The sequence below is a fragment of the Aptenodytes forsteri genome, unplaced genomic scaffold (assembly GCF_000699145.1).
Source record: "Aptenodytes forsteri isolate BGI_AS27 unplaced genomic scaffold, ASM69914v1 Scaffold164, whole genome shotgun sequence".
In the NCBI taxonomy this organism is placed as follows: Eukaryota; Metazoa; Chordata; class Aves; order Sphenisciformes; family Spheniscidae; genus Aptenodytes; species Aptenodytes forsteri.
The window spans coordinates 2,164,550-2,189,364 of NW_008795527.1; the positions used below are offsets into that span (position 1 = coordinate 2,164,550).

A 24,815-nucleotide genomic window follows, 5' to 3' on the forward strand; every position below is an offset into this window, starting at 1 on the left:
AGGTACAGCTGCACAAGCAAATATGCTCCCTGCAAAGACGTTCCCAGCACAGCGAAGTGTGGGAGATGCTGACGTCTTCACTCTGAGACTGAAGACAGTCCCATCTTTCCTGCCTGGTGAGTCTCAGCAGTCCTCATAAGCGCTCTGTGGTCTTTCCCGGATGTCCTTTATTGCTAGTCAAAAGCATGGTGGGTGGGAGTGAAGACAAACCCCCACAAATTGGAAGTTTTATAGAATGGTGTTAATGGGTTTTCTCATGAGATTTAGTGAGTGTGTAACGATGCCAAATCATAGGAACTGGTTTTTGCAATTTGTCTTAGTATAAACTCCTCAGAAATTGGCGGGCCTTTTTCTTTTCAGACACACTGCCCATGTGAGTTGGTTATGTAGGAATGGGATCAGAATGAGTGAACAGTCATGTAAAGCACAGAAATGTTTGAAGAAAGGTTATGCTGGGGAAGAGCAGCTAATGCAGGCAATGAGAAATTTCTTGACGGTCCCCTCCATTACAAATCAGTTGTCTGGTTGGTTGTGAAATACAACCTTTTTGTGTCATGCAAAAGAAGTCCTAGGGAAAAAGAAAACTAGTTTTTTTGGCTGTTGGGGGGTTGGTTTGTTTGTTTTGTGGGTTTTTTTCTGCTGCAGTGGAGCTGCATTGCTTATTCTGTTACAGTGTTCTCACTGAGATTAAAACCAGGGAAATTAAGGAGGAGAAATTTAAGAATGCGAAAAATCAATCTCAGTTCAGACTTTAGGAAAAAGACAGAGAACAAGAAAGTCAGTGGAAGTATTCCCAGTGCATATAGCTGGGACTGTGCTGCTGGTTTTTTGCAGCCACAATTACAATGAAAGTCCCAGAAGACTCTTCAGTAAAATGTTATGTGACTTTGACATTGTTCAAATCCTTTTGATGCAGGTGGTGTTGGGAAACACCCTTTACTTGCTCACATAGAGAACTAAGAGGAGGCTGTAGGGGTTTCATGAGGAGGTAGATAACCTCAACATGAATTGGTAAATACTGTGTGAAATATTGTCTGAAATGGGATTTGGGAAAAGCTAATGGAAAGGTAAGTTCCCATCTGCAAAAAGGCTTTTTTTTCCTCTGTCCTCCAGCTGATGCTAAAACATGGAGCCTGCGATCCAACCACTAATATCTTTATTCAGTTTTCCATTTTATCTCAATAATCCTGAGTACCCACTGCAATACCAATTTTTGTTTGAGGTCTGTTCTAACTTAGTCTGGCCTGTATGTGTAAATGACAAATCTAACATCTCTGCGGAGCAAGACAGGTAATTAATCGTGAACGTGTGGGTACCCAGCTAAAACATCTTATGATCTTAGTTGAACTTTCCAGTCAGTGTCAGCTGGAGGATTCAAAGGAATACTGCCAACTTTAAAAAAATGATTTAATTCTGGAAGTATCATTAGATCAAGTAGCACAGAGTTGAAAAACTAAAAAAGATTAGATTTTTTTAAAAAAGATCAAAAATCAGTTTATTAGAATTGTGTGTTTAGCACTTGTGAATGGTCATTTTTATCATTTCTCCTGTGATTTTAGCCAGTTTCCTGTATAGAAAAAGTTCCTTGTAAATACAGCAAAGTGCATTGCTTGGGATAAAGGAAACCTTACACAATAAGAGACGCCAATATTTTTTAATTTAAGACATTTAAAAGCTTGAATAAGAAGATGTATGTAGCTGTTTAGCAGATAGGAATAACAGTTGCAAATAACACATGTTCAGTTTAGCTGTAGTTATGCTAATGGGAAATAGGAAATTGGAAAACATTGAAGATAAAAAGGTTCAGAAAGAAAAAAATGAATTGGGACTTTCCAGGGGCGTAGTTCAGAAACAAAACTTAGTCACAAAGATGCCAGCACAGATATTTGTTGCTTTTTGTAGAATAATTTTTATTATCCCTATATGTGTTTACTCACTATTAAAAAGATCAAGATAATTTGTATGAATAATACCCAATTACCTTATATGGAGTAAGATAATTTTATGTTAGGTAATAAAAGAAGGATTCTGCGGGGAGGCAAAAATCCTCTGCCATTGCACCGGTGCTCTTGTCATCCCAGCCGGTCTCTGCAGGGTGCTCATTAGTAGGTGCTTTTTCTTAGAACTTCAGGTAAGCTGTGTAAGTTTTTTTTCCTCCCTAACAGATTAATTACCTGTGAGCATTCCTTGAAGGAACTTTTCAGCTGTAGGTTGGAATATTTATTTTCTCACACATTTATTTTCTTTCTTCGTTATCTGCATGATCATAAATTTCATGCATTATTATTGTAATGTTTAAGCCTTTCATATCGTGTTTGCAGTGCATTGTTCTTTGCTTATTCACTGTTGCTTATTTAAAATTTTAATTAAAATTCTTTTATCTGTTACTGTGAGAACCTTTTTACTTTGGGCTAAGTGGTTTAAACTGTCATGATTCCCAGCTCAGAGTGGAGAAGGTAGGGTGAAAACACTAACTGTTCCTGCATTAATACCAATGCTATGAAGAACTTCTTCAAGTAACAATGTAAATATTTATACTTTCCAACTGTAGCTGTTGAAAAATGAATGTATTCTTTCAGACTTTAATTGATTCCTCAAGATGTTTGCAAAAGCAACAAAGAATTTTGTGAGAGAAACTGACAGTGGAGGTGACTTGATCCCTGTCTCCCACTTGAATGCCTCAGACAAGCTGCAGCTTCTGAGCATAGTTACAAAGAGGAAGAAATTCTGGTGCTGGCAGAAGCCCAAGTATCATTTCTTGACAGTCACCCTGAGTGATGTGCTTACTGAAGACAAACCGATAAAACCAGGTAAAGCCATACTCGGGCAGCACTATTATTGCAGATAAAAAGAATGCAAAGCCTAATCTTTTTTGTTATTATTTCAATCGTGTTACTAGAGGGCTTCTTTCAGAGGAATGCTCTGAAGTATTCTCCATCCATGGAAATGAGATGACTGGATCTTTTCTCACTTGACTATTCGTTTAACTAAAACGAGTAATAATAAATGTTTAAACAAAAAATGTTTCGCCTAGATAGACTACTGAAATTGAGTGCTGAAGCTTGTCAAGCTGTACAGTCCTAATGTTTAATAACAGTGCTGTCTGCAGCCACAGGAGCTCCCCTAGAATATTTTTGGGGGATTCCAGAATGTGATAGTAGCGTGAAACTATACTGTGCTCCAGGTCAAAAAACACTGGATAAACAGTGTCTTATTGGTGACAGTAGCCCAGGGAATGCTTGCACAGGCAAGGCCAAGCAAGTTTTACCACTGCTTTCTTTCTTCTTGCACAGACTGTTAAAAATGCTTGACCCTTGTACTTCTTTCTTCATCCAGCTCCAGCAGTCCTAACCAGGTTTTAGGATAAATGATCTGGAATCCCATATTTCTGGGCATGTCACAGTTCCATACAGGAAAACAGATGTTTAGTTTAGATGTTAATTGTAGCTGGCTTGGAAGATTAGCTGATTCTGAGTCAGTTCTTCGGTTTATAGGTGTATAAGATTCAGTGTTGTTTTAAGCCAGTTAGATGCTTCCATTGGTTTTCAGTGAGCTTTGGGATAGCCCTGTAATGAGGTATGTCAAGATAATGGCAAAATATTAACCCTATTGTACAAGCAGGTCTGCTTTATAGTTTTTCTTTGTAGCTGAAGTAAGTTTCAATCATTCTTTATAAATCTTCCATAGCATCTGAGCTCAGCTTTTCAATCACCTTATGTTTTCCTAAAATGGCAAAATATAAAAGATAGCGAAAATATAAAAGGAGCGAAGATGATGAAAATATGGAGGAAGCAGGAAGCAGAAGTAAGAGTTACAGAGAAATAAATTTCATTATTTACCTGCTCAATACTGTTCCTTGCCTTCACTAACTTGTGATATTTTCTGTAAGATTATGTTTTTCCAATCACTTCAGGACCGTTTTAGCACTTTTCTTCACAGGTAGAAATTACTTTTATTGCTTTCCTAGTAATTGTGGAGTCTGACTTTGCAAAATATATGGGGAAGTTTGAAGATTTTGTTCAAGGAAGTATTGAAACTTCATTTGGAAAGATCAGCCTGGGAGCTGGAGGGAAGGGCTATGTGGAAAACCAGTCCTCATTTGGAAACCTGAGAAAGCAGGAGATTGACTTGCAGCAGCTTATGAAAGACGTCAAGGACAGGTATGGTTTTTAATGCGGGCATTCTAATGGCCAGGAAAGATTACTGAGCTGAAAAGGCTTGGGCCAGCTGTGATCACTGAACAAGTGATTCGATAGTGTTGCCATAGTTTGAGAATTATTTTTATTGTAAGTTCTCAGGTGATAAATCATATATACCAAAATGAAAATTTCCAGATTTTGAGAGCTTGATGGTCAAACCTTTTGCTTTAATTTTAAAAACATCTCTCTGCAATTTCGTCTTATGTATTTGCATGAATTACCATGTGGAACAACGGTCAAATCCTTCTTTGGGGGGCTGTACTGAGATAACAGTCTGGAAAAAAAATGGATTCGTTTCTCTATGTTATTGGGGCAAATGCTATGGAAGCTGAATTCAGAACTACCAATATTCTTGTAAGCATGCTTTATAGTTTTTTTGTGTGTGTGTGAGCAACTGTGCTAGAAAATTGGATTATTTGAAGCTGAAGGAGTAGTAAAGGTGAGCAAGCATGGTCAATGCATGTTCTAGTAGTTGAACAAAATATAGTTTATAGATCTATTGCTCTCTGTTATACGCCGTACTAACTGAGGGGAAAACCCCAGGTTTTCTGAACTATAATCTTAATTTTACAAGATATGCAACTCTTCCTGTCCTACTCTGAAGTGAGATTGATTTAATCTTGCAGTAAGACAGTCATGGACCAAAGCCTACTTGGCAACCAGCTGACAAGTCAGGGGTCTACTCTATATTGGCCTTGACTCGTGGGAGATGAGGGTGGTTCATTTGCGACAGCATTGTACTCTAGATCTGTAGGAGGTGGTGTAATACATTTTAATAGCCTTTGCTGATGCTCTGAAGATAAAGATGATAGGTTTTTGTTATCAGTGCAAAAGTTGTCAGAAGCAGTGTAAATTTTCTTTAGATACACTGATGTTCTAGAAATAATCAATTCTCCATTTTCACAGGAACAAATGGCTGCTGTTCTTTTTATCGTGAGCATTCATAAGTCAACAAACTTATTCTAATAAGGCACCTTGCTATCTTTGTAGTAAATGCCTTATTAAAAGCAGAAAATACTGGACTAAATTTGTGTACCAGGCCTGTAAAATTAGTATGCATCTAGTATCAGGAAAATAGCATCAGTCAAGATTTAGAATCTTGTTTCTAACACTAGATAGAAGCCTATAGAAAACCAAACTAGAGTAACTTCTATTTAGATCAGTAAGCTTTTACTTAGTTTTCTGCAGTAAGTTACTTACTTGATTGAAACAAATAATCCTTCCATAGCAAATCAAATTTACTTCAGCACAGGTTATAATCCTGAATGTAACTCAATATTTACAAATATATTATCTTATCTTCTTTTGAGTATGGAAAATCAGTAGCTCTACACTGATCTGAATATAACTGTAAATGAGATTAATGTGTGTGCCCCTTTATACAAGGAGCTAGTTCATAGATGCTCATAGCTTATTAAGGCTTATGATGCAAAGTGTGTAATTGATAGCCAGTCAGTCTGGCTTCTGCCAGGTCACTGAAAATGATGAGGATAGCAAAATTTTTATTTTCTTCTTCAGCATAACGCCAAGGCTCACTGGAAATTGTGGCAATGCCTTACAAATGAAATTCCAGTTACTCATTCATAAATATTCTATTATTTATGATGGATTGTGTCCAAGCTTCTAGCTTTCGTGTCTTTCATGGAGCATTGTGTGGAATTCGGGAGTGCTGGTGCCTAGAAGTTAGTGATTTTTGGATGCAAAGCATTATGGTACTAAGAGGATGTTTACCCATCAGTCCTTGTGAGACGAGAGTCAGCTAAGTGTTCTTGATTTCATCTAATGACATACATTGCTTGTTCTTGTTAGATCCATTCTTGTTTCTTTTACTGTTTCTACATATATAGCCTAATCAAGTTGCATTTTAAAATGTTGTTCTTGTATTAGGCTGTTTAAGTCAAAGTTGCAGATAAATAGCAGAAAACTAAAAACAATAGACAAAGCTGATATGGCTTCTAAACTAAGTCTTCAAGGTTCAGCAAGCTGGAAGTGCTGAGTGGCAGCAAATCGGTTGGCTGTCGCTTCTTATGTGGACCATCTGAAGGAGAATCCTACTGATCTTTTAATTAGATTCCTGATGCCACCACACTGGCTCTCCTTTTCTGAAAAGGGATGACAGCTGAAGGATGTGGGATGAGATCCTTCCTGTTTTGCAGAAGCAATGACATTTTAAATGCAGAACACACTTCTTAACATAATATGCAATATAAAAATAAAGTTAAATGGTACTTTTAGGTATATAAACTCGGCATATTTTATTTTACGTTATTCTTGCTTTTTGTATTACATTGTGCTTGCTAATTCACAGAGTACTGTAACATACTGATTTTAGGTCAGAGTCCTATGCCTTTAACTAAGTGAGATTGCTATGGATTTAAGAGTATTTTCCATCTTCTATTTTAAGGCTTTCAATACTGTCTACCATAAGATCCTCATAGAGAAGCTGATGAAGTATGGGCTGGATGAGCAGACAGTGAGGTGGATTGAAAACTGGCTGAACGGCTGGGCCCAGAGGGTATTGATCAGTGGTACAAAGTCTGGTTGGAGGCCAGTGACTAATGGTGTACCCCAGGGGACAATACTGCATCCAGTCCTGTTTAACATCTTCATTAGTCATCTGTGGTGATGAGTGTATCCTTAGCAAGTTTGCTGATGACACAAAACTGGGAGGAGTGGCTGATACACCCAGAGGGTCGTGCTGCTATCCAAAGGGGCCTCAACAGGCTGGGCTGGTGGGAACCTCATGCAGTTCAGCAAAGGGAAGTGCAAAGTTCTGCACATGGAATAACCCCAGGCACCAGTACATGCTGTGGGCTGACTGGCTGGAAAGCAGCTTTGCAGAAAAGGACCTGGGGGTCCTGGTGGACACTATGTTGAACACGAGCCAACAACATGCCCTCACCACAAAGAAGGCCAATGGTATCCTGGACTGCATGAGGAGGAGTATTGCCAGCAGGTTGGGGGAGGTGATCCTTCCCCTCTACTCAGCACTGGTGAGGCCACACCTGGAGTACTGTGTCTAGTTCTGGGCTCCCCAGTACAAGGGAGAGATGGACATACTGGTGAGAGTCCAGTGAAGGGCCACGAAGATGGTGAAGGAACTGGAGCACCTCACATTTGAGGAAAGGCTGAGAGAGATGGGGCCGTTCAGCCTGGAGAAAAGAAGGCTCAGGGGGGATCTTATTAATGTATATAAATACCTGAAGGACAGATGCAAAGAGGACAGAAGCAGGCTCTTTCAATAATAGAGGGTGACCAAGGACTGGTACAGATTGCCCAGAGAGGTTGTGGAGTCTCCCTCCTTGGAGACATGATCCTAGGCAGCCTGCTCTAGGTGGCCCTGCTTGAGCAGGGGGGTTGGACCAGATGACCTTCCAACCTCAGCCATTCTGTATTCTCCCCTGCAGTGAAAAGGATTATGAGGAGGTTGTAATCTTTGTAGTTCTCATGGATTAACAAATTTGCTTGTTTTCACTAAGTTCTGTTGGGTGATTGAAATAGAAGTTCTGAGAGGACAGTGACAGCAGAGAGAAAGAAACAGGACCATGTCGCAGCAGTCAGTCCACATCAGCTGCAGAAAGGTTTGCCTGTCACACTTCCATCATTTCATGTGAATGATTCCTAACTCTATGGTTAGCATATTAGAAAAACAGGGTAAGTGTTAGTAGTAGTATACTCTGGCATGATTGAAAGCTATTTTTACAGTATTGCATATTGCACTTTAATATGCACTTTCATTGATTCAATGATTGTCCACACTGAGACAAAAAAAGATGCCTATTCCTAATCTGAGTACAGTGGAAATTCAGCCCATTTTGTTATTTATTCTTTAAAACTCCTAGAGCATTTGTGCATATAATGAGAAAACCATTCAGTTTTCTACCAAAGGTGCTACATGGGAATATGAAGTCACAGGATGTTGAGACAGGATTGAATAAAATCAATTGTGTGTGTCTGTGATTTAAAAACTGAGGAGGGTGCCGAATAGAAAATAGAAGAACTGTCTGTCACTTGCACTCTCAAAAGTCTGGCATTCTTGGGGAAGATGTTCTATGAAGTAATTGTCAGGTTATGGTGTACAGAAAATTGTGAAATGCTATCAATAAGCTGACTGTAGCAGATACTGTGTTCCAGTATGACTGTAAGAAGTAGGTCAGAGAGGTTATATTTGAAACGGATTAACAAAAGAAATATTATGCGTCTGTGTTTGATGGACAGTGGCAGAGTGAGGTCTGGTGGATTTTACTCCATGGCACTCATCTAGAGGTCTCTGTTAGAGAAGGAGCAAAGCTGGGTGAAGGCTCTCACTGTGCAGCAAGCAGCATTTGTATGGAAGACATCAGACTATTGTGCATTGTTATAAATGAAGAGAAGACTGAACAAGCTGAGGAATTCTGGCCGAGCAGTGAGAGAGGTTTTGAAGTTAGTCATGTGGATGTTATGGAAGAAGTTGCATTTGGGCGAGGCTGTGAGAGTGGGCCACCCGTGTCTCTGTAGCTGGGAGAGGAGGTGTGTTGAGCTGACACTGCCCAGTGCAGGACTGAAAAGGTTTTTCACTCGTGTGTAGTTTGGACTAGTGAAAATTTGTACAGGCAGGCAACAGTGCTGTTGCCTTCATCCTCACAGACTTCAATGTGAGGATGGAGAGTACTCACAGCAGTAACCATTCTTTTTGGTATTCATAGTAAATTGGCAAGCACCTTGCTTTGAGAATTTGTGGGGTGTGTTACTGAGAAGACTAGACAGGATTTGACGGAAAAATGGTCCTAGCCCCCCTCCTTTGTGGACGGTCTGGTCAGAGATTCTGTGCCTGAAGGAAAGACCTTCAGTCTCAGCTGTTGGGTTTAGAGCAGACTCCTGCTCTCTCCTTTAACTGTGAGAGCCTGCTCTATTGCCAGGTGTTGTCTGTTTTCTCTTGCCTTCCATTAGTTTCTGCCTTTCTCCCTTCTTTTCTGCTTCCAGTCTGCAGCAAATTGCCTTTGTGCCTCTCTATTCTCCACTGCTTTCCTCATGCAAGAAGAAAAAGGTTGAATAAAAGTGAAGGAAGCCATTGCATTATAGGAGAGTGGAAGTGTTTAATCCAATTAAATGTGGAGAGAGTGAGACCAAAACTCAAAGAAATTATTTTCTTGTTCATGTTTGACCTATAGAGCTTCCAGCCTAGTAAATCATTGACCTCAGGAAGGTTATTTAAGCAGAACAAACAATCAAACACAAAACCCATAATCCTTATCTTTTAAATTATCTTTATTTATACAGGCTCATACCCTGTGTGTTGATAATGGGACTTAGCAAACCAACATCTTATTGTATTTTATATAGTGTTACTTTTGAGTACTTCAGCTCAGATTCTTAAGGTGGGAAGGAGTACAGTGATGTAGTACAGGTCACACGAGACCGGTGTGACCAATGGTGGAAGAGATGATAAGAGTGATGGTTGTAGAACAGAAATAAAAGCTTTGAAACGTGACCTGTGAAACAAAAAAAATGCAATGCAATTCCTGTGCCTGCATGCATGTATTCTCAGGGGTTTAACTCAACCATCTCTTGTTATTCAGATACCTTCTTGATATTCAGTGTTATGCTAGCATATGAGTTCAGCTCTTGCAAAAATACACTCATAGATTCAGCAGCCATTGCCCTGCAATACTTTAAGCCCTGCTCTGATTGTCAAACTTCAACCCTGTTGCATTTTGCTCTTGATAGCTATTTTCAATGATAATTTAGATAAGCTGGGTATTTGCTTACCTCATGTTGGGTCCTGTTTGAGTCGCTGAGAAGAGCAGAATGTTTTGCCTTCCACAGGCTGTGCCCCAGTGATAACCTGTGATGTGCCCACACACAACCCTAGAGTCTAAGGGGTTTTATGATAGAAAGTTCAGTGCCAGAAGTTTAGAGGAGAGCATTTGACTGCGCTGTCCTAAAAGAAAAGGTATTTGCAGCTGTTGGTAAGGGTTATGTGTTTTAAAGCCCTGAATCCGGTACTCGTTAAACTTAGTGGGAAGAGGAAAGCATTTCTGCTGGCTTTACAGTTGAACACATCCCACTGAAGTCACTTGAATCTTGGGGCTGAGGCAGTGGCCGTCTCTGCCACACAATGCAGCTCTGTGCAGAGGACCCCAAGTTACCTCCGAGACACAGTGCCTGTGGCAGTGCTGCATCAAGGGACCAAAGCAGGTAGCTCTGTGCCCCCATGGTGTTAGTGTCGCTGCACAGCCTCCAGTGCTGTGGCAGCTCATCCAGCGCTGCCTCAGAAATTTCTTCGCTGCGCCTCATTGCAAGTTTACCTGTGTCTTCTGACTCTTTCGCTCTGCCACTCTGCTATTAGTTCTGCATCTGAACCTCAAAGCCAGGAGCATGAGGGGGGTCTGAGCCAGTCCCACCTAAGACAGAATACTGTAGAAGTAGATGGAAGAAAGTCTTGAATTACTTTGGTCATTCATTTGTATAGAGTTAAATCATATTCTATATGCTTCTTATGTTAACACTCATTAAGAAACAGCAAATCTCTATTTAATCTGTATTTTCTATATTTGATTGTTTTGTTTCTTTTGCTCTAACTTTTGGGGATATCCGGTGAGTTTGTCATCCTCTAAAGAAGGAAAAAAATACATCATATAAAAGCAAATGACAAATTGCTTTTGTGCTTCTTCATTGTATTTCTTCCCCTGTGGCTTCTTAGGTCAAATGTTAAAATTGCAAGTTCTTAGTGCCTTAATTTGTGTTTTCAAGATGCTTAGGACACCTCTTCAAAATCATAAATAATTATTGTGAAGTATGATAGGCTTGGTGGTTTGTTATTGTGATAACTAATAGTTCTGGTTTGGCAGACACTTCTAAGAGCAGCGGTGTTTGTGATTGCTTGACATTTCTTCAATTTTTGCTTAATCCAAAGATTCATTGCATTCCAAGCATAAAGCATGGCTTTGCACTAAAAGAAAAGAAGTTATATTAATAATCTCAGGAATGTTTGGGGGTGCTTTTCTAGTGGCTGCTGCATTGCTTCAGAGGTATTTTCTTTCCCTTGTTTAAACAATCAACTTCAAGGTTTTCAGACAGTTCATTCCAACTGATTGAACTTTCATATAAGCATGTAACTCTCCAAAGATCAAAAATTGCCTCAGGATATTTTTAATTTAATAAAGAACTAAGCTGACTTTAGACTTATACAGACTGCATAAATCCAAAACTCCGGAATCTAATAGATCAAAAACTTTTTAATTAAAAGTGGAGATATCTCGATTTAAATAAAGTGGAGTCAGACATGTCTTTCTGTCATATTTTTTGGGAATTGCCATTTAGCCCTATGAATAGCCATTTACATTAAAAGGGAGGAGAAAAGACTGAGTAAGTTGAGCCAGGGATAGCAATCTTTTAATCTTCCAACTGTCGTGCTAGAGTTATCTGTTCATAGAAAATATGACATCTCATCTGAGGACCTCCAGTGGGTATTTTGCAAAAGTATAATATAATGGACACACTTTAATCAATCAAGTACAGTTAAGAAGCTGCTTTAACTGTTACCAGAAAGACTGTTAACACCCCAGAAGACAGGGTACTGAATTTTGTCATCTTTTCTTAGAAAATAATCCTCTCTTGTTGTTTCTGGGCATTCACTTTCTTAACTCATTCTAAGACATACCTAACTATAGGTATAACTCCAGCAGCATTTAAACACACACTGAATTATGTTGTGGAGTAGGGATGACTCATTAAGTTGGAGGCATGGGCTAGAGGTTTGAGGTCCCTCCCACAGTTAATTATTCTTTTGACTGTAACAGTCCCGGTCATTAATTGTAAATTGTGAGGTTATACGGATGAGTAACACAGGAGTTTATAGCGAGTGATTTTTTTAAGTAATCTTTTCCAATCCCAAAATCCATGATATCCTTTCTATCTTTTCTCATCCAGCCCTTTGAAGTACTTGGTTGGTGCTGATCCCGCTCAGCCAGTTCAGGGTTTAAGTGAACACTGAAACAGATCCATAGGAAGCTGTGAGGGTTGACATTGAGGTGTTGCTCTCTTTGCATGCTGTTCATCCCTCAAGGAGAAATTCTGGTGACTCAGAATTTGGAGTAAGAACTTAAAAATTTGGCAGCAGCATGCCAGGGCGCTCCTTTGCCTGTACATGGGCCTTCAGAGGCTAAACCAGCATCCCTAGTGGTGGTTGCCTCAAGCTGTCCTAGTCCAGGGTGGGTCTGGACATCAGCACTTGAGTGCAAAGGAGCCCACATCACCTCCCCTGTCAAGAAGCAACTGATGGCGCATCTGCAGCAGGTAGAAGGACGTACAAAGACAGGGGTTGACAGGAATGAATGATGACAAGGAGATAAATGAGACTGAGTTTGGCCAGACAGGGCTGGAAAGCGGTAACAGTGAACTGTGAGAAGGAGGGGAGACTAAGGCTGGGAGCCATGGGCAGCTGGTGTCATCTGAGGGTAGGAGATAGAGAATTGAAGTGGGATGGGTGAGCTGGCTGGCTGTGGGACAAAGCTGAGATGAATGAGAAGGAGAAGGAAGAAATGGGACTTGATTTGGTCAGGTAAGAGAGAGAAAACCTAGAACTATTGTAAGGAAAGGTGGGGTTTGATTACAAAGGGAGAAACTAACCAGACTGGAAGATTGCTTGCTATGTATTTCCTAACTTCCACTAGCTTTACTGCAACTTCACTTTGCTCTTTCTAAGCAGAGCTTTGTGATGTGTGGATAATACTATTATATTACATGCTTATTATGTATTATGCTATTATACATATTTTTATTGTGTGTGTGCATGCATAATGTATGCAGTAGGGTGCAAGGAGTTCATAATATGGACCACGAGCACAGGTCTTTTGTTTGTTTGGTTAAAATAATTCTTTTGAGTAAAGACTGCAGGATGTGACCCATTGACTTACTGAGGCTGTTTGTGCTAACATGAGACTCTGAAGAGAATGGTTAGTCGGCATCCCCTGCCATGGGCAAGTTAATGTCAGTGTGAATTCACAGTAGCAGAGGATTCAATCCAGTGTCCACGAGCCTGGCTGGTTATTTTCATATTACACTGGAAGCTTAAAGTTGTCTTTAGTTCTCCCTTGCTTTTTTTGCTTAGAAAGTAGCCAGACAACTGCCATTTTTGCTCAGAGTAAGGAATCAAGAATTCAGTTTGTGTGTTGGGACTTACTGTGTAATACAGATATTTACTGCTACCAAATAACAAAAGAGAACATAATAATTTTGAGGAGACTGCTCATACAGAAACCATTGTTGTTTATACAATAAAAGCTTCTACAAGCAATTAAGAAAACATTTTTTCTCAGTTCTAGTATTTCTGTTGTTAATGGTGTCTTTTCTTTTTCAGAACAATAAATCTGAACAGTAGTTTACTGCAACAAGTAATAGAAAGAAAACGTGAAGTGCTGTGCATCTTGAGAGAAAAGATAATAACAACTCAGAAGTGTACAATATCTGAACATATCCAGACAGAAGAAAAAATCAGCGGTGTGATGGGATGCAGTACAAAAATACTAAAGGTAAAAGTTATTAAAAATCTGCAAGGAATAGAACATTTGCAGATTATTGGAGAAGAAATTATGATTTCTCCAAATAGACTTCAGATTATTTTTCATGCTTCCTCAACGTATTGAACTCACTGCACTGCTTAGTTGTGAAGCTTCAGAAAGGTAAAATGTTTTTTCCGTTGCAAAAGATGCCATCTTGTGTGAGCCTGGAATCTGGTTTCCATCAATACTGTCAAATTGTGATTCAGTTTCTATGTAGATTCCTGCCTACAGCAGAACATAAACCAAACATATAACAATTCAGTGAAAGCTGAAGAGCAAAAAGCATTGCTGAAGCAAATTTATTTGGAAAGCCAAGTAATCATTCATCAAAAATGTTTGCAGTGTCTACTGAGTTTTAATATTTATTGAGAAGCTATTTGTTTTCGATCGTGGGAGTAGAGATTAACTGCATTATGAGGATATCTGAAAAATTGCCTATGAATTGAGAAGGAATTACCAAAGTCAAAACATATGCTCGTTCATTGTAAGTTTTTTTTAAAGCTGCAGATGAATCACTTCTGTGTACAGGGTGTCTCCAGTAGCAGAAATCTGGGAGTTGCAGTTCAACAACCCTCTGTGCAAGTGCCATCTTCCTGGTACCAGTCTCCAGCTGGGCAAAAAGGGTGTCAGGATAGAAGAGGGCAGGGCAGGATACTGAAGTGGGTGCCCATTTCCTAGTGACACAGTGTTTCATGTGTGGCAAGAGCTGCACCTGGAGCTCAGCTTTGTACTACGACAGGGTAGCTAAGAGTTTGAGAGCCGCTCTTGGCATTGTGCTTCTACCTCGCTGCTCATCTTGTTCCTTTCATAGATGTCAAATGTAACATGTGCTTTAGTTAGACATCATGGAGAATAAAGCACATTCTTTCTCTGTATTTTTTTCCCCTTAATTAATTCTGTGTTTAAGCTACACAATAGCTGAATCAGATAAATGGTGAATAAATCTGTCCTCTAGGTTTCAGTGAGTGAAAATGGAAGTATGATGAAGGATTCTAGTGTGATCCTTGAAATTCCTCCTGCAACCACTATTGCCTACGGTGTAATTGAACTGTTTATAAAGCAGAGTGGCCAGTTCGGTAAGTATAAAGCCGGTTTTCTGTGGCACGCAGTTCAACTGTGGACAGAGCTGTCTGTTGGGCAATGATTTTTGCATTTCCCTGTGTATGAAGGTGATGATGCTGTATGGTCTCCATTGCCTTGATAGTTATTTGTGCTGTGAAATGCTGCTCTTCTGATTTAGTAATGCTTTTTCACTTGTTTGCATAAATCATAAACTCGGAATAATTTAGGTTTCAGGGGACCACAGGGGGTCAGCTAGCTCAAGCCCCAGCTCAAGGCAGGGCCAACTTTTGGAGTTTGATCTAAGTTCAGAGTTAGATCAGATTGCTTGTATCCTTGTCTATTCAAATTTTGAATATCTCCAGAGACAGAGATTCAATCACCCCTCTGGGCAGCCTGTTCTCATGTTTAACCACCATCATGGTGAACTTTTCTTTCTTTCTTCATATCTAATGAGAATTTCCCGTTCTGTAACTTCTGTCTCTTGCCTTTTGTCCTGTTGTCATACAGAAGAGTCTGGCTCTGTCTTCTCTCCATGCTTCCATTGGGTGGCTATAGATAGCAATAACGTTCCCCCTTAGTGATATTTTTTCCAGGCTGGACAAACCCAGTCTCTCGGCCTCTTCTCATACACGATGTTCTCCAGCCCTCAGCGATCTTGGTTGCTGTTTGCTAAATTGCTCCAGTATGTGAATGTCTGTCTTGTACTGGGGAGTCCAAAACTGGACCCAGCACTCTGAATGCAGTCTCGCAAATTGAAAAATCACCTTCATCAATCTGCTAGCTACACCCTTGCCAGTACAGCCCAGTATGCAGCAAATTTCAATAGCTGCAAGGGCACGCTGCTGATCCTCTTGAATTTGTTGGCCAGGTCTTTTTCTGCAATTTTGCTTCTAGCTAGCTGGCCGTCAGCCCGTGATGTTGCCTTCACCTATTGGCAGGGAGAGTGAACTGAATATAAATCAACAATCAACCAGGAATGTTTAGACAACAGTCATGCTAAGAAAAGAATTACTCAAAGTATAGGACTGGAATTTAAACTTTGCTGTCTATTTTACACTTTCATATATAGATTGTTCTCAGAATGGTTGCAGAAATGTCCTTGTATGTTTTCTGGTCGTGCTTTACTTATTTCAGGTCGAATACTTTCAGGTGTCAAGTTTAAAAAAAAAAAAAAGTTGAAATTGGGGGGAGTAGTAACTCTGCTCTGCAGAATGACCTGGTTTTTTCTTTCTTGTCTATCCTCAGTTAAACTCCCCGACCTAAAGGAGGTTTCAGGGGATGTTATGCAAGAAGGAAGGAAATCAGATGGACTGTGTAGGGCTGGAAGTTGGAAAGGACTGATGTGGAGAGAAATAGGAGATACGTTGAAGAAATAATTGAAGTGCAGTTGAGAATTGAATCCAGGATGCACTTTATTTGGATAAGAAATGGAGGAGATACTCTCCATCATTCTCCTTCAACTGACTTCTAATATTAAGGAAGTCTGTAGGTTCAGGAATATAAGTAAATACCATGTAACCTGTAAAAATTCTGAAATGTGGAATTGCTCTGACATAGGCTGAACACAGAGAAATACCAGAGGGCATTGACTTCATGGGCATAATAGAACTGTAATTCAGAGTAATCAGGTACAATTAAGGCTATCTGACTACGTAGGTGTATAGCTGATAGCCTACTTAAGTGATTTCTAGATGGAAATTCCTCTGTCCTGTTAGCTGGTAATACGTGGCTCTTGTTAACGATCTGTATTTCTCTGCTCTTTTTCCACCTCTGCTTCTTTTTCTACTTTTTTTTCATATTTAATGTTATGTCTTTTAAGCTTCAAAACCAGCAGAGCTTCTTTCATGTTTTATCTCAAACAACTTATGTCTTGCCTCTTTTTTTTCATTTGTGCTATCTTCCCTTGCCTGACTGTCACTGAGAAGGTAAAGTGGAGGAACTAACAACAAAATTAGGGATTTGCCAACAAGAATAAGTACGGTGAAGCCTAACCTTCAACTTCTTAATGTCTGAGTAGTGATAATTTCTGTTTATGGAAATAAAAATAGCCTTTGAAGTTAAATCCAGAGACTAATGTAGTCCTCTCACATGAGACTGAAAGTGACCAGTAGCTGGTGTAATATAATGGGATTCTCTTCACAGATGGTTACAGAATAAGGTGCATGTAAGGGGTTTTTTTTGTTTGTTTGTTTTTCTTTGCCACTGATAGTGCTTGAGTTATCCTATAAGGAAGATTGGTATATAAACTTCCTTTAAAACGTTCTGGCTAATGTGACTGGACATGCTTGGACATTTTTGCAAATAAATAAAAAAAGAAAGGAAAAAAGGCCTAATCCTTTTCTGATCCCTTTGCCATAACGTTTTCCTGTAATCATTATGTTTGATTTCTACAGGCTAATCTTCCACTACATGTAAAAGCTGTACCTGTAAAGGCTTTGCAGTTTTGCGTCTCTAAAGTTTCACTGCAAGTCCTCTTGTTCTTGCTTTACAAAACAGGAGGTATAGTAGCACCCGGCTGATTTGCTTTGTTCTGTTCATTGCTATGTATGTGTGACTTGCTTCCTCTTAAATGTCTGTAAATTAAACAGCCCTAATCTTTTCAGCTTCTCCCTGCAAAGGGGTCTCTTTGCCTTTGATTGTTTTCATTGATCATCTCTGGTTTTCTTCCATTTTTGTTAATGTTTCTGAATAACTAACAAGATCTAACTGCACTAGTGGAGGTTTGTCATTGATGGATGTAACAGAATTCAATAGGCAAAATATCACAGTATTATGTATGTTCTTTCATTCACTTATTTTTCCTTCTGGGTTTTTTTTTTTTATGAGTATGACAAAATTAATGAGATACAAAATTAATTAACAGTCCTATTAATACGAAACTTTCAGAGTCCTGTATTTTCCTCTAAATCGAGTCCTTTTACAAGATTTAACAGCAGGATCTGTATCTGTTAAAACTTTTCACATGATGCTGTGTATTGATGTCCCTTATTAGCATCGCTCTGCCTTAGAAGGGCAGGTAGTTTATTAGCACTATCTTCCTTGTTCAGGGTTCGCGTGAAAGCCTTGTTATTATCAGTCAAACTAACATGAGCATGTTGGCCTTATGGTGCCTTAGCTGCTGTCCGGAGTCTTGTTACTTTGGGAAGTTCTTTAATTTGAGTTAATTGCTTTCTGCTCCTCTGTAGCTCACTCTTCTCTGTGAAGGGTTATGCAGGCATAAAGGTCTCTGTCATCTTTCTTTCTCTGTGGCAGAGATTTCTTTGTCTGCTCTCCCTTTGAAAAAGCTTTTTGCTGATGGAGTGCTCTCCATGCTTTCTCATCTGCTTTGAATGTCCTTAATTTGGTGAGACAGACTCTTACAACTGGAGGAAGGTTATATTTAGGTTTTGTGCCTGGTACATGTGAGCACTGTGCTTGATTAGTTCCTTTCTTTTTTCCCTTTGCTGTCAGGTATTGCTTTAAAATTGAGTTCCTCTTGCTAGCCTGCCTGCATTGTCCTCAGGCCTGCTGCAGAGTGCCAGGGGTACAGTTTCAAATCTTGCATTTGAGCAAATAAAAGATGATCAAAATAATACATAGGGCTTTGATTATATTCTGCATCTTTGGGGCACAATATTGGACACATGAGCACAGAACTTGATATTCCAGATTTCTCAGCATAAGTCTTACAAAGGCTCCCTGGGTACCTTCCAGGAGTCCCTTAGCTTCATCAAGTTGGGGGCATTGGGGTGGCAAGAAATCTGCGGTCCTGTTTGGGTGGGGTAGGCCAGTGCTCGTCATGAAGACAAGGCAGAAAGGGTAATCCAGCCAGGGTGTGTTATTTTTCTTCGTGAAGTTATTTCAAAGACAGAGTATATTGCAGAGTGATTCTGTTCGTGAACATGCCTGGGTGAAGTCCTTTAGAGGCTCTGAAAAGCCCCCTATTTTCCACTCATCTGGAGAACTTGAAGATGGACCTGTGGCTTGGCTCAGAAAGAGGAGTCTATCAGTGCCATGACCAGAAGTTCTGTGAGTGACTCTCAGAGTTCTTAGGAATCTCAGAAAATGCTTTCATGTGTTTCCATCATGAGTGGATCCTGTAGCCCGCATTACAGCACATCTCTTAATTGGTAGAAAATCTGAAGAATTCATACCTGCATCTCTTGTATGCAGCATTCAGGTTTACGGTGTCAGAAGTTTTCACGTTATTTGCTGTCTGCATTACTTTAATTTGCAGGAGTTGGTGTCACATTTTGTAGTTGGTAGCTGCACCACAGCACCTTTGTCTGTGCAAACATCAGGGCTGCAGTAATGCTCAATAATTCACATACATAGCAACCACTGGCATTCTTCCCATCTAGAAGAGATGAGACATGGAGAAATCGCATGCAAGAACACTACGTAATATAAGCTAGCATCTCATTTGGTAACTGCTTGTGTATTTTATTAATTTTTTAAAAATGAATTTCTAATTACAGAATTCTGTCTGCTAGATGAACAGCAAGGAGGCTTTGAAAAAGAAAGCACAGAAGGCTCAACTTATCCCCATTCAGCACTATTCAGAGATGCTTTATTTCTCTACCAACCAGATGCTGTTGATAATGAGATGTACTCTGGGGCTAAAAACAGCATTCCCAGTGATGCTTCTTTAAGTGTATTGAAACAAGGTATTACCAGAGATGCTTTACATGATTACATTACAGTGAGTTAAGCAACATGATAGGAGGAAATAATCTCGTACAATAGTACATAAGAAATTATGTTAATTCATTTTAATAGGCCTTATCAGGAACTCTTGGGGGAATGCACTGAAAGAATAGAAAAATTTACTTCTGCAATAGGTATATGCAGTGGACTGTTCCCTAGGAACATCCTGAATCCCTTTGTCATAAATACGATCTTACAGAACCAGGTTTTTATGCCAATTCTGTTACATTCCAGATAAGCTCTATAAGATTAGTGATGATTTATGTTTTCATTCAGAAAGGGTCACTGAAAATATTTTTTCATGATTTGGAAAATACTCTCAGTAAAGCTTCTCAGTTAAAGGTTATTTTAAGTCTCAAAAATTACGAAGATATCTCCCCCGGCTTCACTTAGATGCATTATTTTCTGAGCAGCTTTATAGAAGTCTTTGGTATCAACTAAGGCTGATGAAATTAAAATGTGATTTAAATGAAAGTTTGCAAATTGGTATAATGAGCCAGGCACAACCTGTTTATTGTAGGGATGTGGAAGGAAGGGGCAGGATTGTCACCAGAGGAATGAAAAAGGGAAAGACAAATCAAGGCCTCAGAACACACTTTACTTTTCATCAGTTCTTGGTAGAGTTCTTACAGCTGGTTCTAATGATGAACATCACTTTTGTTATCTCTAAATTTCACCCTTTGTTCATGGCTGTTCAATAGACTGTGACCCAAATAGATATTTGTTGTCCTGAAATGAATTCTGTCATTCTCGAATGTAGACTTGTTTGAAAGGAATAACTCTGTCTCCATGTGTATATAAAAAACCACCTATTTGTGAAAGAATGGCATGTCACTGTTTTTGTTTTTTGTTTTAGCTTGACGTGCCTTTCTTGCTTAAAAGGCTTGGAGGTTTCTTTTAATTAATTAACCTTAACTGTCTCTTGGAAAAAAACTAAAAAAATTGTTTCCACTAAAGCAATTTAAAGTAGGTTTCCTCTTCTGTTATTTGTATAGATAGTCATACGATTGCGTCAGGTACAAAAAATATCTGCCTGTGGCTGGGCTTTTTTTTTTGCCCCCCAGTTAAGTAATTTTTAGATATAAAAGGCATCTTTAAAGAGAGCGTGTTTCTTGACCGGAGTGACATGAAGGGAAATTTCTTTTAAACAAGGTTAAGAATGCTTGCATGCCTGAATTTTTGGAATGCGGAAAAACACGTTCCAACCTTCTGGTTGGCATTATTGACTTGAAAACTTCTTTTCTTTTAGCAAAGTGGTAATTTAATGTCATAAAACATTTTGATTTTGTGTCATAGTTGAATTGTGGGGAAAGGAATGCAGTGAACTCTCTTGTGCTTCTGTTGTATGTATTGTAATGGATATAATATTTGAACCCAGAAGAGATTTTTGTCCTGATTTTTGTAATAATAATTAGGTCAGGGGTGAAAGGTTGTAATTCTTTGATGCACCTGATGAAATATGAGGACAATAACAATTTAGAATCTCAATAGGAACTTGTAATTCTGTGTATGGACTCATACCACTGACTTTGTAATTCATATTAACCCACAGATTAGGAAGTAAAGTTATGAGCAGAACTCTTCATTCTGCCTTATAAACGAACATTCTCTGGAGATGAACTTTCAAGTGAGAAACTTAATATATGGTTAGTTCAGTTAACATTAAAATACTGACATCTAAAATATTAAAAATGCCGAACACCAAATGTTGATCCTTGGTAGCTGTTCTTTCTTAGAATTTTCATTGATGCTTCATTGGCTCATTAGGGAAATATAATCAGATGTGTTCCAGCCTTGCATTATAACTTGTGCTGATGGAAATCAGGATGTCAAGATGTGGTGATAAATGAGCTTATGAAACACATAGCAAAAACATTAACTGTTTTTACTGGCATTTGTGTAGAAATACTTAGTTTTACTTTTTACTGCTTTCTTGGGAAAGATCTGTCACGGTTGAAGACTCAGTTCCAGCCCTTTGTGAAGCTGCCGGAAGACAAGCAAAGAGCTTTATATAAAACCCTTTGTGAACTCTTGCTCCACGAAGAAATGGTAGCTGCCCTGGAGGACCTGGTAAGATGAAGAAAATTCTGCTTGCTTCATAAAAGTAATTTCAGAATAGAGCTAGCATTCTCTTTTGCTTGAACTTTTCTCCTTTCTCTTTTACTTATTCTTTTACTTCCAGTTAGATGATATCTGCACAGGAGACAAGCCAGATCTGAAGGAGTTAAAACCTGCACAACAACAAGACCTCCTTGGCTTCTTGCAGCTCTTAGGGTGCAACTTACAGAGTGAGCTGTTGTTGCAGAAATACCAGCCTCAGGATGAAGAACTCTTCTCGGCTGCTCACCTCCTCATCAGTGCCATCTCTGGTATGCTGTGAATGAAGAGCCCTTTTTTTTTTTTTAATTTTACTTTTGGAAGCTCCCTCTGTTAAAGCATTTATGGCTCTTTCTGAGCAGTTGGTGAGCTAAGCGAACGTAATTTGTTCTGTTCCTTTTTATGAGTTTGGTATACCATGCTTAGCTTTCCTGGCTGTGAATTAAATTCAGCCCTCAATCACTGGCAGATTTTGCCTGTAAAATACACATTCCCCCAAGATTGCTCAACTCTACTTTTCTGCTGAGTGTGGGCACTTCCAGTTTGGCAAGCTAATTTCTGTTCTTACTGCATACCAGAGTTCTTCCCGCCTAAACGCTGAGAATTACAAATTAGGTGTTGTCTTCTGTGTAACAGCATATATTGTTGAGGTGCAAACTATATTTAAAAAAAAAATGAATTTAATGTAGAGACACTGCAATTAGAGGGTTGTTTTGCAGCTGCTGAAGAAGGAGATTAAACATAAATGTCAAACAAATGCCATCCTCTCAATCTAGTTGGCACCACAGTGTTAATTAAAAGCTACCTGCAAAGTCCAAGACAGACTTTCCTGGCTTTTTCTCCTCTCTCTCATATGTAAAGAATTTCCTGACATTAAGATAACGAAGGGAAGTCCAGTGTGGTATTAGTTAGACGTGGCACCGTGCAGCAAAATGTCAGTGTGCATCCATATACGCACAGTACCCAGGTAGGAAAGCTTAACTCATTTGTGGAGACAGAAAAGAAATAGAGAACAGAAACCTGCTGATGTGGTAACACTTGTCACATGCTATTAACAGCAGGGCGCAAGTTAATTGAGTGTGTTGCATTATCACCTGGCTTTGGACATAATGTCTGCTGCTAAAGTCCAGGCGTAAATGTAGCTGGATCAAGAATCAAAACCTGTTTTATGCCTGTTGCTTCTATTAGGAATTACAGCCTTTGAGTTGCAGAGTTTGAAGGGCACCACAGGGATCACTTAGTCCGTCTGCCTGCCCCAAGGCAGTCTCAGCTATGTCATTCCTCTCAAATTGTGTTTTTGCTGAAGTCAGCATCTCGTATAGATTTTGAGAGCGGAGGTTCTTGTTTTATTCGAGGCCTAAATCATTCGTCCAGCCTGCAGACTCAGAGTGGAACACTGGGGAGATACTTAGGGAGTAGACAAGAATGATGGGGAGGAAATCCCCTTTCCTACGAGCTGCCTTTTCTCAAGGGCAGGGATAGTCAGTGTGGGGCTTGTACCCATCGCCCGTCCCATTTTATTCTGCACACTGGGAAGCAGGCAGGAAAGGGCTGGATCAGCCTCTTCCAAACGTCCAACAGAGCACTTGTGACAACTGTCCTCAGCATTGAATCGCTTTGGTCTCCAGCATCCATTTCACGAGGTGCTGTACCCGCAGGTGGGCCTCAAAAATGCAGCTCATCTGTCTTTGCTCAGCAGGAGAACCCCATAACACAGCTCACTGCTAAGAAAGTCCCCTTTCCAGCAGCCAGCCTCGTGCAGTGTTCACTGGAAACAATCTTTCCCTTTTAATGTTTCCTTCACAGAGCTGCCTGATTACACTCTTGTCCTGCTGCGTGCCTGCTGTGATCTTCAGGTTGTTCCGGCGTTGTGTTGTTTGGTGAGTAATCAAAATGTGACTGCGTAGCACGCGGGCCCCAGCAGCAGTAATGACTCTGTTCTCTGCCTTACTGTGTTTCTCACCCAATAAAGAAGATGTCAAGCTCCAGTGCGAATTTCAGCTGTAGGCATTGCTGAGGCAAGGTCAGAGTCTGACACTGGCAAACAGTGCAGGTAATTTACTGCAGGTGGATACCTCTTCTAAAACGTTTCTGTATTTGGGAGATTCCATGGGCTGTGAGCAAAAGAAAATTGTCACTTAAGCTTGAATTTTAATTTACTAATAGTCTCACCAGCCCATTTTAAAGTCTCAGTAACAGTAATCACCTGCCCTTGGGAAAAAGAAATTTCACTTTGATAGCAGCAGTGCTTGGGCCTTGGCAAATTCTGAAGTTCCAAAACTCGGAACTCGTTCATTAAAACTGCTGAAGGAATGGGGCAGGGCTGCCGTTCCCTATGAACTTTTTTTAAGCTTGCTGACAAAAATAATAGTAAAAACCCTTAAATATGTGGGGCAAGGGGAATGCTACTGTTTGCTCAGAGTAAGAGTGAGAGGTAAGTGTGATCTGCAGTGAGAGAAATTGGACTGGGGAAAAGGACGCGGTAGGAGAGATGTTTCTCCTTAAAGGGTGCCATAGAGCTTTGGTTCTGGATGAGCGCGTCGTACTTGTCAAGGCTAATAGCAAAGGGAATTTTGCCCTTTTGCCGCTGCCTGGTAGGCTCTCTGGTGGTTTTGTAAGAAGGAACTGAGCTATGCGATGGCAGGAACAGCGCTGCTTGGAAAACCTTTGTAATGTCTCTGTCTTTTGCTGTCTCTCATAAATACAGCCTAACATCGCTTCAGCTGATGGCACCTTGGCGCTGAGCAGTCCTTTGGTGGCTACTCTCACTGACAGAGGAAGATTTGATGTCGTGCAAAGGCTGTTTGCTTCATCAAACATTACTTTGGAAATGACAGTGTCTTCTGTAAAAGCTGTAACTATGAAAGAACCTAGATTCTTCCCACTTGTTCTTTACGTTGCATTGTATGGATTTTATGCTTTAGGTGGGAATGTGTAGGAGCTTTGCTGAGTATCCAGTTACTGCTCTAGCCTGTTCGTTCTTCTGTAGCTCTGCAGTGTAGTGTTGGTGTGTTTGAGCTACCAGTAGAGCCACTCAGTTGAGTACTTACGGCAGTCCAGCCAGGGGTTACGGAGGTCAGGGTGGACTCGGCATGCCTGGGGTGAGCGCTCTGCGCTGCCATCAGGTGTGCTACTGCTCTGCAGTTTCACTAAGGTATGTCTGCCGTGGAAAATACATAAATAAGGGATGAAGGGGAGGAAGCAAAAAAGACAAGCCTGGAACAGAAAT

At 39.9% G+C, this 24,815-nt stretch overlaps 1 protein-coding gene across 1 annotated transcript; it reads left to right on the forward strand.

Annotated features, from left to right (window-relative positions):
* Positions 1–2,599: 2,599 nt before the first annotated feature.
* DFNA5 (DFNA5, deafness associated tumor suppressor) lies at positions 2,600–24,524 on the forward strand. Its single transcript, XM_009282041.1, has 9 exons — positions 2,600–2,810; positions 3,968–4,160; positions 13,540–13,711; positions 14,697–14,817; positions 19,261–19,449; positions 21,432–21,559; positions 21,672–21,858; positions 23,393–23,466; positions 24,294–24,524. Exons 1-9 carry the CDS (start codon positions 2,600–2,602, stop codon positions 24,522–24,524), a joined length of 1,506 nt encoding a protein of 501 aa, XP_009280316.1.
* The last annotated feature ends 291 nt before the right edge of the window (positions 24,525–24,815 follow it).